We start from the raw sequence: 16687 nt of genomic DNA, 5'->3' as shown, positions 1-16687 counted from the left end.
GTGTTTTGGAAAGGTTTTCAAGGCTATCAACACTTGGAGGCATTGAAAGACTTTAAAGAGCTTGAAGGACCTCAAGTCTCTCTAGCAAAAGACTAGAGAAGTCTGAAGAAAGGGTAATATGAGGATAAAAGTGGTGGCTGGTGCTAATGATTGATTCACCCCCGAAATGAAGGAGATGAGGGGTATTTATAGGTGAAATTGGTAGGATTTTGGTGTCAGCTTCGGAGGTTCGTATGACGTGCTCTGACGGACGCCTGTATAAGTAATCCTAATGGAGAAAAGCCCTCTGACACCTTTTCAGAGTTGAAGAAGAGATTAGCCAAAAATGACTTCTAGGAACTTGCTCCAGGGGTGAATCGGCGGCGCTCTGAAGGAAGCATGCATACACAATCCAAATGGAGCAAAGTCATCCGAAGCCTTTCCGGGGTTGGAAAAGAGCTGGCCCAAAAATGGAAAGAAAGGTTCATGGTGGCTGCTCCGAAGTCCAATCGATGACGCTCTGACAGAGACATGCACACAAAATTTCCTTTAGAGCAAAGCAATGAGGTGACTTTCTGGATTGACAAAGAAAAGATCCGAAAATGGGAAGACTTGGAGGCAAAGCTCCGGATTTGAAGCTAATGTGAAGAGTTCTAACGTCTGAAAATCTCAAGAGGGTTTGACTCAACTTCGTGCTCCATTGACTTCCTTTTTTGGAGGTTTGATCGCATGTCAGACCTTGTCAGAGATGGTTTATACGATATTGGTTAAGCAACTGTCAACTTAGCTCTGACATGAAAGTCACCCCAAATGAAACTACTCCGACGGTGAGCATGCTTCAGACAAAGGCTGCTCCGGGTGAAGCTGCTCCGAAGGGTAAGCGTGCTCAAAGCAAAGGTTGCTCCGATGGTGAGCTAGGTGAGAAGAAGTTTAAAGGAAGAATGCCTGATACGAAAAGGCTCCGTTAGGCACACTTGGACATGAAAAGGATGCTCTGGGAGACATGTCTGCCACGAAGGGAGCCTCCATTAGGCATGTCTGGCATGGGTAGAGCCTCTGTTGGAGTCAAAATACTGAGAATCAACCTTGATGAAGAAAAATATGTTTTAAGGCTTGGGCTTAGGAATTTTGGGCTTCCAAAAGGACTAGAGGAAGGTGTTTTTGGGAATTCTCCATCACCCATTTATACTTAATTCGATTAATTCTGAAACCCTCCAAACGGGATCCAAATTGGATTGAATTATGTGTCAAACGCTATCACACATGGCCTACCAAACCACAACCCACGGGAGTTTTCCGAGCGTAGTTTGGGTCCACGAAGCGAGCTCAATAACATCACGCAACGTTATGGTTAGGCCTAGACCCTTGAATGAGCATTATACAAAATCAAGTACCAACATAAGTCATTTTCTACAAAGACATTTACGAGAGTGCCACCCTCTCTCCTTAAACCTTCAGCCCCAACTTTTTTTTTTTTTTTGGTTGAAGACCATTTATTCATTTTTTAGGCTTGTTAGCGTTGATTTTATGTTGACGAATATTTACAAGTCTGCTTATTGAAATTGTTTTCCCCCTTATTTTCCTTTTTGGCTTCAAGTTCTTGAAAATAAGAAGGAGCACTTTGCTTAAGAATATCAAAAGCGAACCACTAAGATGTCTTTTCTTAAATTTGTTATTTTAATTTTTTTCTAAAAATATTTCAGACAAAACATTAAAGTTGGCAAAAATTAAGTATTATATTTAGTTTTTTGAATGCCTGATGAACTTTTTTTTAAGGTGACCTGATGATACAGATTATTGTGCTTTCCTATTGTTCATTATATATTTGTGGTCTGTTCCTATCTGTGAAGGAAAAAAGATTAGTAATATATTCGTAAACTACTATTTTTGCAATTTAAGTTACAGGTTCTTTTCCTAACAGTTTTTGATTTATAAGGAACATATAAATTGATTTTGTTCAAATACCTTCTTATTTTCTTAAAATTTGAAGAATGTATATTCAGAAAAAAAAAAAGAAGTTGAACGTTTTATCCTTAAAAATAGAAAGACAAAAAAATCTTTGGATGTTGCAATTTTTTTTGCAAAACAGTTGCAGACCAAAAAAGAAACAAGTCAATCGTATATATTAAGTTGGCAATATTAGTTGGTGCAAGAAGAATGTGTGAGTAAGTTATAAAGAGGGAGTGACATTCATGTAATTATATTTGTAAAAGATGACTTATTATTAAGTGTGTTTGCTTGATAAAGTTAAAGTGACACATGTCAAACATAGAAACTAGCATCCGTAAAAGAGTCTAAAATAGAGGTTGTATTTAGCACTCCTCTTCATGAGGATGGTGTTGCGATTAGACTGTTTCTTAAGCTCTCTTCCCGAGTGATGATGTCGCGATATGTTTCGCGACGCAAAGACGTTGGTTGGCGGTCACAAGAATGGATATAGGGGCAGTGCGTAGCAACGTCGTTGACGAGTAATACATGTGAAGATCTTTCTTTACCAACGATCTCCTCGTGTCGCCTCGTAGTTTTGGTGAACTTTCGGCGGAGTTGAGAGTGAGACAATGAAGAAGATAAGATCGTCTCCTGTGTAAGAGAGAAAAGAAGTATAGAGAACGAAATAAAGCCCTAAGCACCTAAGGATGAAATGATCTCTCTAGTGAATATAAATTTCAGTTGTTATGCAACAATTTTTTCATCCATGGTATTAGTCGAATCCACAACCAATTTTAGTGGCACGATGCCTAAATATCCAATCCACTATTATTCAAATATGTTATACTTGCTGTCAAACTTGACATCAAATATAGCATATTCGAATTTTTCAATGATTTTCCAACAATTAATTATCAATTTACAAATTTTCTATTTTGATATTTTTTTTTTGACAAAAATAGTACCACTCACCGCGTTAATATACTTGGTACTGTAAAAAAATTATATGACACTTTAAAAAGAGTACAATAAATTTGATCTCTTAAATGTGGTATTTAAAATGGCATTACTTTAGCAGATAAACATAAGTAATTTTGTCAGATATAGCAAGTCACATTTTTCATGTTATTTTACATCTATCCTAATATTTGTACTATAAATAGACTAAAATAGATGTAGTTATGTATCAATAAGATGATATTGAGAGCTTATCTAAAAAAGAATTTATAATTGAAAATCAAATTCAACCAAAAAGTTAATTAGTACTCAGTCACTTGTCTTGGCTCATGTCTCTTACTATATAGAATAATTATATAGTAATGATGAGGGCCACTGATTTACATCAAATGACCTATAATGCTTTCGAGGATGGTTCTTCACAAATTTAGTAGACTGTGGACCGACATATATATATATATATATATATATATTACAAGAAATGTGACCCGATTTACGTAACGAATTTTTGACAAAGAAAAGAAAAAGAAAAAGAGACGATGCAACTAACACTGTTGTTGTCGTTTCTCAGACCGTACCGGTGGACGTCAAACTTGGAGCAGGCGACAGCCAAAGCATCACTTCTGGCAATGTTGTGCATCACCGACCACAGCTGGGCGACATAGTTTCCGGCCAACAAGGTGCACCTGCCATTCAAGAATCCGATGGGCAACATGAGAACTTCTTGGGCGGTGAATTTTAGTCATTCAATAAGGTCGTCAAGAATTAGAGCGAGGGAATCGCGAGCGAGTCTCCGGCATTGAAATTAATGTCAACTTACATACTAATGCAGTAACAGTTCAGAATTGTTGGGCAAAATAATAAAACAAAGATGAAACTACAATCGAAATTGAAATTACAACCATATCAACAATTTAACAATAACAATGACCGGAAATAATAAATTACTAAAAATAAAAGAAAAATTTAAACTGAAAATACCTAAAATTGTGTGTCACACGGTTTTCTTATAACTGAAAGACAGGATAAATGAGCGAAGAATTTTAAAAGGAGAAGTAGACTCTTAAATTTTGGTGTGTGTTAAGTGAGGAGTTTATATTCCTTTTATAGGGTTCAAAGCATATCATGACTTTATCTTTTTTCAACATAGGCAAAGAGCTTTTTTATTTTATTTTTTAATTTTTTAGAAGTCTTTTCTTTGGTTTTCTCAACTTTATTGGAGCATTTTAAGAATTAATTTCTCATTCATTTGTTCATCATTTTGAGCATATAAATATATCAATTCGATCTCCTCATAATAGAGAACACAATTTTAAATTGAACCGTCACTAATACGAAATGAGTTCTGCCTAAAATCGAGCCTCAAAATAATACTCTAAAAGAGTTTTTAAGCTATTTTTATATAATAAGAACAACTACTTGATGCGGGCGAGCGACGAAAAAGACATTGGCAGTCAACAACCTCAACACATAAGATTGTTGGGCATTCCAAAAAAGGTTCAAGAAGAAGTTCGCTTTTCTTGAAAAATGCTAGCATTTCTAAAAATAAATAAATAAATAAATAATAGTGAAAATAAAAAGTAACAAAGAGAGTGATAAAAAAATGACGTTAATCTTTTTAAAAAAATAATATTACAAACACGTAGTAATTACATTCAATTACTATTTTTTATTTAAATTACATATTTGTGTGGGTCGTTTTTAGAATAAAAATCATTGCTTTACAAGTTTTGGAATTATTTTATATTAAGTACTTGAAACTTTTCCAAAGAAAAAAAAAATCCAAAACGGTATAAATTTGTTTAAAAATATTTGAATGTTTCATACCAAAGTAATTGTGATAATAGATAAATTTGAACTTTAGTTTTTAATATCAAACAAAATGAAATTAAAAAAAATGATATGTTCTCCAGTGTTAACTCGCCAAAAGTAGTCACTTCCTTTTTCTTTTTTCTTTTTTGTTTTTTCCTTATCCATATACCTTTTTAAGAGTTATTGGCACAAATACACCCTTAACTTTGAGCATAATGACATTTTAATCATTAAACTTTTAATCTTAGCATATTAGTCCTGGAAGTTTTAGTTTTTAACAGTTTCAGTTCTTAACACTAAAATTGACAAAGATAATCGTGTCCATCACTTAAAAATTGAAAATTTTACATAAACAATTACAATATATGCAAAATGTTAAGAGTTCTCAACATGTTTTAATAATAATAAAGGGAAAATTTTACATATAATGTACCTCTTTGTTTCTTACCACGATTATTATTGTTAAATTTCAGAAATCGTTTGTTAATTTTAATATCAAGGACTAAAACTGCTAAAAAATAAAAATTTTAAAATTAATAAATCAAAATTAAAAGACATGGGACAAAAATATCACTATCAACACTGGAATAACAATTTCATAACTTTATCAAATACAGGTCTATTGTTTATTTTGCATAGCACGGTGAACATGGACTAGGAAAAAAAAAAGGACTGGGGTGAGCATGATGTGAGGCCAAAGTATTGCATATCCATTCTCACGTGATCGCCTAATCAGGTGATCGAGAGGCTCTTGCTTTAATTTAGTTGGCTATAAACTCATTGATTAGGTATTTCCAATCAATTTTGGTTATATTTCTATATTTTTTCCTTATTATTTTTCGAGCTTAAAAATGTTTACCCAGTAGGGAATTAAATTTGGCTGCTCAATATTGGTCATGAAAAGTTATGTCCAACCAATTCTAGAAGGGAAAAAAAGGAACGTATTTAGTCGATTCTAATTTTTTTCTTTATTTTGTTGCTTGATTGATGTGAAAATGGAGAAACATATAAAGTGTAGAAATTTTTAATGTTGGGTCTCAATTTTTTTGCGTAACTTTTCTTTTAATATTTTATTGATGATAATCTTTTTTTGCCATTTTTTATAATTTGGTGATTTTGAAATTATTTTGGTAGATTAGTGGTGTTAATGTACCAAATTACTCTAGCGATGGACACCGGTAAATACCTGCATTATTTGTTGAAATAAATAAAACAATATGGCAGATTACCGGTGTTAACTAATGGGATTATTCATGGAATACCAGCGTTGGCGATTTTGTCGAAAACCACCGAATTTGTTGAAAAGGTTAAAATAATTTGGTGGATTATTGATGAAAATCTAGTATATTACTCTCTGGTAGCTGACATTAAATAAAACTATATTTGTTGAAACATAAGAGGAGAAAAGAGACAAATATTCTTTAAAAGTGTAAGATTCAGAATTTCTATCATTTATTTTTTATTAATAACATTTTTAGTCAAATAACTATACTAATAAAATGATATTAATAAAGAATGGGAGTATAAATTCAGATGTATATACTATTAAGAATAAATTCTGTAATTTTCTATTTTTTTTTATAAAAATAGATAACTGGTGATAATCTTGTAGATTACCTTTGATCAGTAGGAGCAATTTCAAAAAGTTGAATATCAAATTTTTTCTAACATTAATGAGATAACAACGAAAACCTCGGCTACATATTTTCGAAATGCCACTATTACTATACACTGCTCATTTTCCAGAATACACTACTTGCGTCTTTTACAAACATAAGGCATATTCTCTTGCACGAAGAATGAACGTAATTTCGAGTTATATAAAAATTTAAGCTTGATACCATTTGTTTTTAAATATTTTATGTTGGTATATTGACTTTTTAGAAAAAATTTTTTTAGTATCTCAGAGTTATTTTTTAGGACACAAAAAGATAAAATTATTCTTATTGTAAAAATTTATCTGTTGATTAGAATTTTAAACAAAAAAAAAGATTAAAAAAGGATTTTAAAGAGATAAAAAAGATATAACAATTTTTATAATATTTTTTCTTCAAAATTCGGTTCAACAGATGAATTTTTCAATAAGAGTAATTTTGTCATTTTGTGTCTCAAAAATGATTCTGATGTATTAAAATTTTTTTTCTAAAAGATCAAGATATGAAATTTTTAAAAATAAAAAATACTAAACTCAAATTTTAATCTAATAGAAGGTGCTAAAATAAAACTTTTCTAATAAATAAAATGTGAAAAAAAATAATTTATTTTTAAAAGTGTATCAATCTAAATTTTTATTTCTTATTTTTAATTTATATATTTTTATTAATATAATTATTTAACTAAAAAAATTATGAATTAAGAATATAACCACACATTTTTTAAGGGTATTCATCAATGTTAACAAAAAGGAATCAATTTTGTTGTTTTAATTAAGGGAGAAAGAGGAAAATAGGTTAAGACTTGAGATGCATTAAAATTAATAGACTAATAGTTTATATAAGTTAATAAATAAGCTAAATTACTGTTTTTGTCCATAATGTCTGGTTATGAACCATAACTTGACAAGTTATTGTCCATAATTATTCATAACTTGTCTGACTATAAACCATAACTTGACAAATTTATTCATAACTTATCTAGTTATGAACCATAACTTAACAAGTTATGACCTATTAATTTTTATAACTAAAAATTAACCTATATACTTTCTTAAACTTTTCATATTAGCCTATTTTCTATTATTTTCCTTATTAAATTGCCTACGGAATGTGAGCCAAGTTTATAATTTTCATTCCTTGTTTTCCTCCACTGATCTCCAAAAAGTTTCCCCCTTCACCTAGATTTTCTCTCCACCAGGTGAACTTTCACTCACCAGGCAAACACAGTCCCAGGAAATCCTTGAGGATGGCGCAGGCTGCAGAGAACCCAGGTAAGTAAAGATGAAAGCATATCTGATTAAGTAGTAATTTGCGTCGATTTCTCTCTTTCTCTAATCTGATATGGGTTTTTCAAGTAATGATGAAAATGTTTAGTTTCAGTTGCAGATTCTTCCAAAATGTTATAGCTTGATAGGTGGGCACTCTTGATATGTTCTTTCGAGTGTTCCTTAATCCTTTACTCATTGTGTGTTTACATACACACACACACACACGTCTGATTCAATTAGAATTTGTTTCAGATTGTTAACTGCTCTGTGAATTACTTTCTCTAGTGGTTCAGCAAAAGAGATTGATAATACCAAACAAATATGGTGAAAAACTTGTGGGCTTATTGCACGACACTGGATCTGTGGAGATTGTTATCTTATGCCATGGTTTTCAAGCAACTAAGGTTAGCGTTCCTGATTTATGAATGTCTATTTTTGTTGCTTGGATTAAAGCTCTAATCCTTAATTAATGAAAGTAGCATAATTCACCCTTAATACGAGAGCTACATTAACTTTAGTTGCTGCAGAATTTCACTATGATGAAGCAGGCTATGAGAGAACCTCACACCTCTCAAACTCCGTCTTTTTCTTTCTAAGCTAATCCCCAAAATCGGCGTCCCCCTAATATAAGTAAAATTAGGCAGAAAATACATATGTGCAAACCCCAATATGGGGCTTTAGATTAGTATGGTTGTCTAAATTTCTGTAGAATTCCTTATCAAGAACTTATTTTTGATATTTCTATTTGTAAATGAATGTAATTGAGATGTAAAGTTTGTTGAGTATGTAGACATTCATTTATTAATCAATTGATCAAGCACTCCTCATGTCTCATGAAAAAACGAATTGCTTAATTGAATTTATTGTGGAGAAGTTTTAGAACTCTTTTTTTTTTTTTTTCACTACAGGAATATAGAATAATGACCAATGTGGCTGGTGCATTGGAAAAAGAAGGAATCAGTGCCTTCCGTTTGGACTTTTCTGGAAACGGGTAAGGTTCTGGTTTAGCAATTTTTTGTTGTAGCATACGTGATGTAATTGCAAGTTTTGAGTGACTGGCTATATAACTAGGAGCAAATAATCGTCGTCTTACTTTTACTGCCTTGGAAGAAGGTTTTGAAACATTTCCTAAGGATGTTTTGTTTCTAGTGCAATTAAATATCAAATAGTTCTTAATTGATGCATAGAATTACCTTAAACGTGGTGCCTTTAAGTACTTGTAGTAACTCACCAGTCACTACTACATGTAATATTTCGAGTCAAAGCAGGGAGGTGGTCCAAGAAGTAAAAGCGTTTTTTTTTTTCTGAAGTATGAGAAGCCTTTTACTTGGCTTAATTTCGTGTTATTCAAATCAACGTTCATTGGTTGTGCTATCTTTGCCTTGCAGGGAAAGTGAAGGTACATTTGAGTGTGGAAACTATAAGAAAGAGGCTGATGATTTACATGCTGTAATCGAGCACTTCTCCGGCGCAAACCACGTAATAAGTGGAATTCTTGGACATAGTAAAGGTTTGTAGCACAAAAAGGAGAGAATAGAAAGAAAATGATTCATTCTCATCTTCATTAATAAAAGCAATCAGAGGTACAGAGCTTATATAGCCTGGGAAGGCTTTACATCACGCACAAAGTCACGCATCTAATTTTGTGTTGTAACGTGTAAGGTTTTCAATAACCCAGCTTGGATTTTCTCTCGATCAATATGGCAGTCAATTTCGATGTGCTTGGTGCGCTCATGATAGACTGAATTTGCTGCAATATGGAGAGTTGCTTGATTGTCACAGTAAAGGACAGCAGGATTATGATGAGGGACCTTCAAATCACTAAGAAGAGAAAGAAGCCAAGTGATCTCACAAGTAGTGTTGGCCATGGAGCGGTACTCAGCTTCAGCAGAAGATCTTAAGACAATTGGTTGTTTCTTGGATTTCCAAGAGATGAGAGAAGACCCAAGGAACACACAAAATCTGTAAATGGAGCGACGAGTGTCAGGACATGAAGCCTAATCAGAGTCGGCAAAGGCTTTAAGCTGAATCGTAGAGTTAGTTGGAAAGAAAAGACCTTGCCCTAGTGTCCGTTTAATGTATTGCAAAATGCGAAAAACAACATGGAAATGTGGTGTGCGAGGAGCCGCTAGAAACTGGCTGAGACGATTGACTGAGTAGCTCAAGTCTGGACGAGTAATGGTAAGGTACAACAACTTACCAATGAGCCTCCTGTAACTTGTTGGATCTTCAATCAAATCACCATCATCTTGCGATAATTTTAAGTTTGGATCCATAGGTACAGTGGTTGGTTTGCAACCCAAAAAACCTGTGTTTGAGAGCAATTCCAAGGCGTACTTTCGCTGGCAAATTAAAATGCCAGTGGCTGATCTAGTCACTTCCAAGCCAAGGAAATATCGAAGAGGACCCAAATCCTTCATTTTGAACCTGTTGTTAAGAACACCTTTTAAAGTGTCCACAGTGACGGGATCATTGCTAGCAATGATAAGATCATCAACATAGACCAAAAGAGCCAAAAAGGAAGCACCACGATGTTTCGTAAATAAAGTGTGGTCACTAGGTGATTGAACGAAACCTTCGGACAGCAGTGCACTAGAAAATTTTTGAAACCACTGTTGTGAAGCTTGCTTTAAACTATAAATAGATTTGTGGAGCCTGCATACGACATTAGAGGGCAAATGCTCCCCCTCACGACAAGTATAGCCAGGGGGAAGGCTCATGTAAACTTCCTCAACAAGATCACCATGAAGAAATGCATTTGTCACGTCAAGTTGAGTGAGTGACTAGCCATAAATTGCATCTAATGAAAGCAAAACTTTAACAGTAACTAGTTTTGCAACAGGGGAAAAAGTGTCAAAATAATCAATACCTTCTTGTTGTGTAAAACCCTTAGCGACAAGACGAGCTTTGTGCCTTTCCACTGCCCCATCAGCACAATGTTTCTAGGGGTGGCAATTAGTGTCATGTGTCGTGTTCGTGTCGTGTTTTGATCATTTTTTTAAAATTTGCAGTCAACCTGAACACGACCCGTGACACGAAATTTTTTAAAAACCGCAACACGAGCACGGCACGATCACTTTACGAGTTGACACGACACGACCCGAAAATAACTCGTGACACGAAATTGACCTGTGAATATGAAATTGACACGAAAATTGTATACTTTTATTTAGTTGTTTACATATTAGAAATAACTTAAAATTCATAACACTAAATTACAATAACATCCATTGAAATTAAGTAAATAATAGTATAAGATTTTAAGTATAACTATCATGATATCACAAGTTCATAATAAAATTTAAAATATGTAATGAAAAATATATGTATTTTTTAGTTTTTTACGAGTTTCGGGTCGTGTTCGGGTTATGCGGGTCTAACCCAAAATGGATCTTTTTTTTCGTGTCAATTTCATATCGACCTAATTTTGACCCGAACTTCTTTTTTCTCAACCCTAACTCGCAAAATTCGTGTCGTTTTTGAGTCGTGTCGTGACTCATATTGCCGGCCTTAGATGTTTCACTTTATATACCCATTTGCAGCCAACCGGATGTTTGCCAAGAGGAAGAGAACAAATGGACCAAAAGCCATTGCTTTCCAAAGCCTGCAACTCAAGAGTCATTGCATCACGCCATACCTGAGACTCAATGGCTTGGCTGAAAGATGTGGGTTCAGTTTGGGAGTTGATGGCAAGGACAAAAATACGGTATGGTTGAGAAAGCTTGTGATAACTCAAGCAGGAAGAAATTGGATATAGAGTGGTTTTGGAGGAAATGTGGCGGGATGAGTAGCAATGGTAGTCAGATAAATATGCTGGCTTCTTGATGACACGAAGGGGTCGGGAAGAAGAAGGAACATAAGGTAGTGATGGAATAGACTCGGAACTAGAGGAAAGAATGGATCGAGACGTGCTAGGAGAGGTCCCCAATGGTGGGGAAAGAGGGATAGGAAGAACACGATCACTAAACAGATCAAGGACATTGTGTGAAGTGACAAAACATTGTGTGAAGTGACAAAATTAGCAAAAGGAAAAAAAGTCTCATGAAAGACAACATTCCTAGAAATGGAAATTGAATTATTTTTCAAATCAAGCAATTTGTAACCTTTATAGCCAAGAGGATAACCAAGGAACACAAGGCTCTAGCACGAGGAGTAAACTTTGTACGATGTCTGGACAAGGTGGAAGTAGGGATGGCAATTCGTATCACGTGTCGTGTTCGTGTAGTGTTTTAATCGTTTTTTTTTTTAAATTTACAGTCAACCTGAACATGACCCGTGACACGAAGTTTTTTAAAAACCGCAACACGAACACGACATGACCACTTTACGAGTTGACATGACACGACCCGAAAATGACTCGTGACACAAAATTGACCCGTGAATCCAAAATTAACACGAAAATTGTATACTTTTATTTACTTTTTTACATATTAAAAATAATTTAAAATTCATAACACACTAAATTACAATAACATCCATTGAAATTAAGCAAATAATAGTATAAGTTTTTGAATATAACTATCATGATATCACAAGTTCATAATAAAATTTAAAATATGAAATGAAAAATATGTATTTTTTAGTTTTTTACAAGTTTCGTGTCGTGTTCAGGTTAGGCGGGTCCAACCCGAAATTGACCCGTGTTTTTCGTGTCAATTTCAGGTCGACTAAATTCTGATCCGAATCTCTTTTTTCTCAACCCTAACCCGCAAAATTCGTGTCGTTTTTGAGTCGTGTCGTGACTCATATTGCCGGCCCTAGGTGAAAGCATAGCATAAGCATCTAAATGTGCGAAGGTGTTTGTAGCCAGGTTTTATTTATTTATTTAACATCTCAAATGGAGTTTTATTTGACAATAATGGAGAAGGAGTGCAGTTAATCAAATAAACGGTAGACAACACACAATCACCCCAGTAACAAAGAAGAGCACCTGATTGAAAATGTAAAGCGCGTGCCACGTTGAGTATGTGTTGGTGTTTACGCTCAACAACCGAATTTTGTTCAGGAGTGTCAACACATGAGTGGTAAGGAAGGACACCTTTTGAGCAAAAAAAATCTTGAAAAACTAATTCAAGGGCATTGTCCGAATGAACTGATTTGATTGTAGTGTTATATTGAGTAGAAATGAATGTGAAAAAATTAAGAAATACAGTAAGAACATCAGATTTGGTATGTAAAAAATACACCCAAGTGGCTGTGTGTAGTCATCTACAATAGTGAGAAAATATCGATGGCCAGCTGGTGTTTGAACATGAAATGGACCCCAAATATCAATGTGAACCAAATCAAAAGGATGAGCAGACATGTTATTATGTGAGATAAAAGGCAATCGTTTTTGTCTAGCCATATGACAAACTTTACAGTGGGAAGCTAAATGAGATGTGGAATTGGGAATGCATAATTCATTATGTAGAAGTTGAAGTTTTATATAAGACGGATGACCAAGGCGAAAATGCCAAATATCACCCTTTGACATCTCTGAATTAGAAAAAACAGAACTACAATATTCATTCCCTAGGTCTAGAAAGTAGAGGTTGTTTTGTCTGCTACCCTTCCCAATCATCAAGTCCAAAGTGAGGTCCTGAATCACACATGAATTTAGGAGAAAATTAACACTGCAAGTATGACTAAGAGTAAGCGCACTAATGCTCAGAAGATTGAAAGTAAACATGGGAACATATAGCACATTATTCAAGCTCAAGGTGTCAGACAATTTCACAGAACCGACGCGAGTAATTTCAGAAGTGTAACCATTCGGAAGAGTGACTGTGGTGTTTGCGATAGGTGTAGAATGAGAAAACAGGGAAAGATTGTGACACACATGATGTGTAGCACCGGTATCAATAATCCAAGCATCAGATGGAATGGAAGGATGAGAGAAAGAAAGGGCGAAAGAGATATTACCACTGAGTTGGGAAACAGAGGAACCCGTCACTGGTTGAGACTCAGGCGGTGCAATGCTTTGATGTTGGAGCTGTGTGCTGAGGTACGCAAGGAGCTGCTGAACTTGATCAGAAGACAGTTGTCCGGTCGGTGAGAGAGCCGTGACGGCGGAAGAGAGCTGCCCAGTCGGTGAGAACTGTCCTGTCGGTGGCGAGAAAGCTGTAGTAGCAGCTGTGGGAGAAGATGGAGGAAATCTAGTCGGTTGGAGAGGATGTGTAGGGTTAGGGATGGATTGAAGAGAGCTCTGTTGGGCCTGTAATTTGGGCCTGGGCTTGTAACCTGGTGGGTAACCGTGGAGCCTATAGCAGCGATGCACAGAATGCCCTGTGAGACCACAATGCGAACAAATCGGGCGGTCTCGCTTAGGCTTGTTCTGGGAAAAGGAAGCCATCGCAAAGGGAGCCGCCGGAGTGGGTAGGATGGGTGGAGCAGAAGAGGCGCTGAAGGCCAACGAGTCAGCTGGGACAGAAGACACCAGTTAGATCGATCGTTGCCGCTCTTCTTGAACAACCAGATTGAACACTTTCAAAACAGAGGGCAATGGATCAAGCATCAAGATCTGGCCTCGCGTGCTAGCATAAGAGTCTTTAAGACCCATCAAGAACTGCATCACATACTCTTGTTGTTGATAATCCATCCACGCCTTCATACCGCCACATTGACAAATGGGAATTGGCTGAAAATTCTTGAGCTCATCCCAAAGGATTTTCAACCGAGTATAGTAAGTGCTGACGTCAAGGGAACCTTGAGTCAGGCCGTGCAGCTACTGCTTGATCTGAAAAATCCTAGGCGTGTTGCTCTGATGAAACCGATCGTGTAGATCTAACCAAACGGCATGAACACTATCAAGATAGAGGAGACTATCAGCGATCTCCTTGGAAACAACGTTGAGCAGCCAAGATGTAACCATACTGTTACATCTAGACCAGACACTTGCAGAAGGATCCTCTGTGTGAGGCTGCAAAAGGGTACCGTCAACAAATCCAAGCTTATTTTTGGCATTAAGAGCCATATGCATAGCTCAGCTCCATGTGTTGTAGTTGGGACCGGTGAGAATATGAGAAACAAGAGCCAAACCGGGATGATCGCCATTGTGGTGGAAAAGTGGACTGTGGATATTATCCATGGAAGAAGGGTCAAGAGCGGACGTAGTAGTAGAAGAAGGAGGGGTTAGTGCCTGAAATCGGTTGGCATTATTGTTGGGATTCTGACCTCTACGGGCCATGGCTCAGAAATGAAGAAGAAGCAGCGAAAGGGTATCGCTCTGATACCATATTACAAAAAGGAGAGAATAGAAAGAAAATGATTCATTCTCATCTTCATTAATAAAAGCAATCAGAGGTACAGAGCTTATATAGCCTGGGAAGGCTTTACATCACGCATAAGGAGCTGTACAGCTCAGCAAAGAAAATAACCAACAGTTTGTTATAACATAATGAAAAAGAAATAAAAGAGAAAAGAATAGGAAAATAGGCTAAAATACTAAAAGTTTGCTTTCAAAATCTGAATCTCAAATATGCATTACTTCCCCTGCATATTAAATGCTTAAGCTTTACTGTAACATATAGCGTAAAAGCATATCCAAATAACTTTTTGAAAAGTAATCATTTTGGTAGGGATAGTGCTTGATCAAAGGCCAAGCGAGTCTTGGCTGTTTCAATGAAAGATTTGTTGCGATAACTGCACAGATTTTATGTCTTAAAAGAGCATGTCACCTAAATCTCTAATTGCAGGAGGCGATGTGGTTCTCCTATATGCTTCTAGATATCATGATGTCCGTACGGTTGTCAATGTATCTGGGCGTTACAATATGAAGAGTGGCATTGCGGAACGCATGGGAGAAGATTTCATGGAAAGACTAAAGGAGAAAGGTTATTTTGACGTCGAAGATAGGAAATGTAAGGTCGCTAATTTCTTCAATAGTGTTTTCTGAATACTTGTTTTCCCCATCCTTTCTGAATATCATGTTTCTTATAGTGAATGTCAGTTACCGTGTGACCGAGGAAAGTATGATTGAACGTCTAAATACTGATATGCATGCGGCTTGTCTTGCGATCGACAAAGAGTGCAGGTTTCGGTTTTTCCCTTGCATTTTCTTGATGTTACTTTGACAATTTTTAGCATTTTACTATAGTCAAGAAAGATTGAGAGAAAAGCTGGGTCACATTTTGTACTAAATAGTAAATACTAAGTTTATATCATTCGCGTTTCTCATCGACTGCTTTTTCTTTCCTTACAATGCAAAATGCAGGGTGTTAACGATCCATGGATCGGCAGACGATATCATCCCTGTTGAAGACGCGTTTGAGTTTGCCAAGATAATACCAAATCACAAACTGCGCATTGTCGAAGGAGCCGATCATGGTTACACTGCACATCTAGCTGAGTTGGCTTCAATAGCTGTGGGGTTCATAAAGGAAACCTTGGAGCAGGACAAGGCAGCTTCTAGTTAGGTATTGCCCCCCTCTGCTGAGAATAATCAAAATGAACATTATGATCTATTTAATGTATTCCTGACCCCAATCTTTCTGGGATGACATGCGTCAGATTTGAATGGAAGAGTTTACAACTCTACAATGCAAACCTATTTGTATAATAAACGATTATTAAACGAGTTTGACTCTCTTCATATGCCTTCTATGTACTTGGCTGTGAATTTTCACATGAAAGCTTAAACAGAAAAGACCTTGCTGTTGTTAACAATAAACACCGTATGTTACTGAAATTTGTTTTTATACTCATCACTTACAGAGAACAGCAATTAATTTACAACTGTTTTACATTCTCCAATATACATAACCCGAAAACTAACATGGACAATGCTCAATAAAAACATCGTCCCTTGGGATTCCGGCTAGTCCAAGCGTTCATGGCATCGTTGGAGTCAGTTAACTGTGGATTAATGATCTCCATCATTGACTCTCATTCAAGAGTTCCGTTCATCAGCGCTCACTTTTATGCTGAAGCCTTCACATTGGCGTGGCAGCAAAGAGCCATAGCTTTTTGCAAAGCCTATTTGCAATGTTTCACCGGGTGGCGAAAATTACTGAACTTGTTTAAGCTCCTCATGTTCATTGGCCCCCATCTTTACTATCATATATCTGAGGATATTCCTCTTCACTGTCACCCTGGTTCACAAAATAA

General features: G+C 35.8%; 1 protein-coding gene across 1 annotated transcript; it reads left to right on the top strand.

Moving 5' to 3' along the window:
* Nucleotides 1-7477: 7477 nt before the first annotated feature.
* LOC21409914 (putative uncharacterized protein YDL057W) lies at nt 7478-16280 on the top strand. Its single transcript, XM_024161408.1, has 7 exons — nt 7478-7603; nt 7886-8004; nt 8509-8591; nt 8989-9110; nt 15277-15441; nt 15521-15614; nt 15795-16280. The coding sequence occupies exons 1-7, from the start codon at nt 7579-7581 to the stop codon at nt 15994-15996; spliced, it is 810 nt and encodes a 269-aa protein (XP_024017176.1). The 5' UTR covers nt 7478-7578; the 3' UTR covers nt 15997-16280.
* The last annotated feature ends 407 nt before the right edge of the window (nt 16281-16687 follow it).

The sequence above is a fragment of the Morus notabilis genome, unplaced genomic scaffold (assembly GCF_000414095.1).
Source record: "Morus notabilis unplaced genomic scaffold, ASM41409v2 Scaffold329, whole genome shotgun sequence".
NCBI lineage: Eukaryota > Viridiplantae > Streptophyta > Magnoliopsida > Rosales > Moraceae > Morus > Morus notabilis.
This window is presented reverse-complemented; position numbering and strand designations above follow the sequence as displayed.

Bases quoted from the DNA above. Each gene is read 5' to 3' on its own strand.
- LOC21409914 (XM_024161408.1), top strand. From the start codon at position 7,579: ATGGCGCAGGCTGCAGAGAACCCAG. The intron at 7,604-7,885 runs GTAAGTAAAGAT...TACTTTCTCTAG, and splicing joins GCAGGCTGCAGAGAACCCAG to TGGTTCAGCAAAAGAGATTG. The intron at 9,111-15,276 runs GTTTGTAGCACA...CTCTAATTGCAG, and splicing joins AATTCTTGGACATAGTAAAG to GAGGCGATGTGGTTCTCCTA.